This window comes from Limulus polyphemus, unplaced genomic scaffold (genome assembly GCF_000517525.1).
Source record: "Limulus polyphemus unplaced genomic scaffold, Limulus_polyphemus-2.1.2 Scaffold2176, whole genome shotgun sequence".
Classification (NCBI taxonomy): domain Eukaryota; kingdom Metazoa; phylum Arthropoda; class Merostomata; order Xiphosura; family Limulidae; genus Limulus; species Limulus polyphemus.
Window position 1 is genome coordinate 136032 of NW_013667786.1, and position 3470 is coordinate 139501.

The window sequence follows — 3470 nt, forward strand, 5'->3', positions numbered from 1 at the left end:
GTTGTACATTTGCTGTTATGTTAAACTTGTATTAAAGTTTTGTTTCATTACCCATTCAAGCCGTCTCCAGTTATTATTACCATCCTACATTGTTTCAATGTACTACTTTTTGGAGAAATTACTTTTATAATTAACCGCATTAATCTCTCTTATATAACAAATTTACTTTCGAAGATTCACCACTATTTATATTTTTCACAGAAGATTGAAGAACATTTTCTTATGGCCATGTGAAGTCCATATTGAGTAAAACAGCACCATGTATCAATATCCAACAAGTCTAGTTGTTAAGCATAAAGCTACATAATAGGCTATTTACGCTATGCGTTTTAAATCCGTAAAATTTACGCTGACCCATTAGGGGACCACTTGTGGTAAAGATCCTAATTAATACTCTCTTCTTTGTTGTTGTTACTTTTATTCTAGTATGTATATGCGTACAAAAAGATGTAAGGCTAAACGAATTCGCTAACCCTAAAAGTTGAGGAGAAAATTGAAGGCTTAACAACTTGTATATTTGTAGCGCTATCTGATGGTCATAAAAGGTTTACTTACGTGGTGTTAAAACTATAAATTAATTTCATGAGCGTAGTTTTACGTATCAATTTACAAAAAAATAAACCTGTTCGATGTAATGCATCAGGCCCGCACGCAGAATGTTTGAAAGGGGTTTTAATTTGTGAGATCAAAAGCCAACAACACATTGTGCGACAGCATGCTAATACTTACGGGGGGTCCGGGGGCATGCGGCTATTTAAAGCCAAAGAAGGATATTAATGCTTCGTCAGAATAATTTAGAAAACGTTATATGCCGTACGCAACTGAGCTATAACCATATATTTTTTTTCTACATCACAAAAATATGGGGTTCGTGCGTACGTACGTGCGTGTGTATTCTGTTGAATATTTTGTTAGTGAATTGTTAACCTAACGTCCTTCTTCTACCTTCAGTTATTGATACATATGTGTGTATGTAAAAGTCACGTGTTTTATTAATACCTTAAAGAGTGTTTAGAAGTACAATAAAATAATGATGACTGATCGTGTTATGAACTAGTAATTGTACAATTAAATTGATTTCTTTGAGCCAGACGAAATTGTGCGTGAAAATTTTCGTTACTTTGCCATTGTGACTACTTTAAGCACCAACCAGGGTTGTCGTTTTAATTAAAGATGTCATTGTGACTACTATAAGCACCAAGCTGGGTTGTGGTTTTAATTAAAGTTACCATCGTGACTACTTTAAGCACCAAGCAGAGGTTGTAGTTTTAATTAAAGATGTCATCGTGACCACTTTAAGCACCAAGCTGGGTTGTGGTTTTAATTAAAGATGTCATCGTGACCACTTTAAGCACCAAGCTGGGTTGTAGTTTTAATTAAAGTTGCCATCGTGACCACTTTAAGCACCAACCAGGGTTGTAGTTTTAATTAAAGTTGCCATCGTGACCACTTTAAGCACCAAGCAGGGTTGTAGTTTTAATTAAAGATGGCATCGTGACCACTTTAAGCACCAAGCAGGGTTGTAATTTTAATTAAAGTAATTCGACAAGTTGTCTCGGGATCTTCTTTGATCACGCCCCCCAATGGCACGGCGGTATGTCTGCGGACTTACAACGCTAGAAACCGGGTTTCGATACCCGCGGTGGGCAGAGTACAGATAGCCCTTGTGTAGCTTTGTGCATAATTAAAAACAAACAAACAATCTTTGATCATAGAGGGCGGATGACAACTTACTCCAACATCGAAACAGTTCCCCTTAAACTGTCTGATAAAGTGATGATAAAGACTAGCTTGAAGTACGTTTTATTTTATCGTTGGTACAAAATACAAGACATTCAATTGCTTTATGGAAATGGTTCAAATAACTAATACGTATTTAAAGTAACGACAAATTAAAGACGTCATAATCGGTCAGAGAGGAAACTCGGGCCTGCGTTGGTAAAGGGTAGCCCAAAAGTTTGTAGTGTTAAGTAGCTGACCTCCTTCTGGTGTATCACTTAAAAATTAGGGGCGGCTACCGCAGATAGTAGAGAAATTCATCAAACAAACACGTGTTTTCGAAGTTATTGGGTTTCCTCCATACGTAGCTACAGAACTACCAAACTAACCACCTCTATCACGAAGAGCGAGAGCAAAGGAAACATCTATACTGAACCATACTTCAAAAAAAAAAAAGTCACAAACAGTATCAATAGAAGACTCGACAATTAAGTATTCAGCTGATTCCCGAAACTGTAAAACGTTACTTCCGAGTTTTTGGTTTTTCAAATCTGATATAAACTTTGTAGGATGGACGGCAACTGCCTGTTATAGAGGACGACGTTTCGAAAGTCTGGACCTGAAGACGAAAGGCAGAAGACTTTTGAAACGCCGTCCTCTACACTTGTGTCTCTAAAACAGGCAGTTGCCGTCCATGCTACAAGGTTTCATCATGGATACTCTGCCTAAACAATCTATCAAAAAAATTAACTCCTGTAAGTTTTACTTATTTATCTTTAACTTGCTTTTTTTTTTTCAACTGTTAGTGCATGTTTGAAGGAATTATATTTTTCACCACTAGGTTTTAGAGTACAACATGAAGTTGGAGTGCAAATGTCACGGAGTTTCTGGGTCTTGTGAGCTGCGCACGTGTTGGCGAGCCATGCCGGCCTTTCGTGAGGTGGGCATTATTTTGAAAGAGAAATTCAACGGAGCAACCGAAGTTAAGCCGATCGTGTCGGGGAAGTACACAAAACTGGAACCTGTCAACATACGGTTCAAACACCACACCGACACCGATCTCGTATATCTGCGCCCTTCGCCCAATTTCTGCGAGCTCGACGAGAAGACGGGATCTCTCGGCACACACGGCAGGCGGTGTAACAAGACGTCGCGAGCTATAGACGGCTGCGAGTTGTTGTGTTGCAGTCGTGGCTACATCAGTCAAAACAGGTCCGAGAGGGAGCGTTGCAGATGCAAATTTCACTGGTGCTGTTACGTGGAGTGCCAATCGTGTGTTCGTACTGTAGAAATAAACACTTGTAACTGATGGCTGAAAATATGTACCAGTCAACATTGTATCGTACTCTAACCCACCGGAAAAAAAATATATCTAAATAGGATCGAAAGGCAAGTTCGATTTCTGTAGAACAAAGTTTTTTTTTTTCTTCTTATATTGGCCCAGTATTAGTAGGTACGTGCTAGAACTATTAAGATCATTACAATTCATGATTGAACAAGATGCTGGTCACATTCGAACTGACGTTGAACTAATTAGTTCTATCTTTACATAGTTGTACTACGCGTAAGTGTAAACGAAAAATGTCAAGTCTGTTGTATTAATTAACGTGACGAGTGTTTATTATAAATGTATAATTCGGTACAGAGTAAATGTATCATTTGAAGGTTTAACTTCGCTGGATTATCGTAATATTTGAAACAACGTAAAAAAAAATCTGAACTGACAAACAGGGCATTTTTCCCCTCATCAA

General features: G+C 38.1%; 1 protein-coding gene across 1 annotated transcript in view; it reads left to right on the forward strand.

Annotated features, from left to right (window-relative positions):
* Nucleotides 1-3070, forward strand: part of LOC106466168 (protein Wnt-4-like) — an 83885-nt gene extending 80815 nt beyond the window's left edge. Inside the window, exon 4 of the mRNA XM_022394133.1 lies at nt 2561-3070. Within this exon, the coding sequence (XP_022249841.1) occupies nt 2561-3028 (468 nt within the window). The 3' untranslated portion in view covers nt 3029-3070. The remainder of the gene's footprint in view (nt 1-2560) is intronic.
* The last annotated feature ends 400 nt before the right edge of the window (nt 3071-3470 follow it).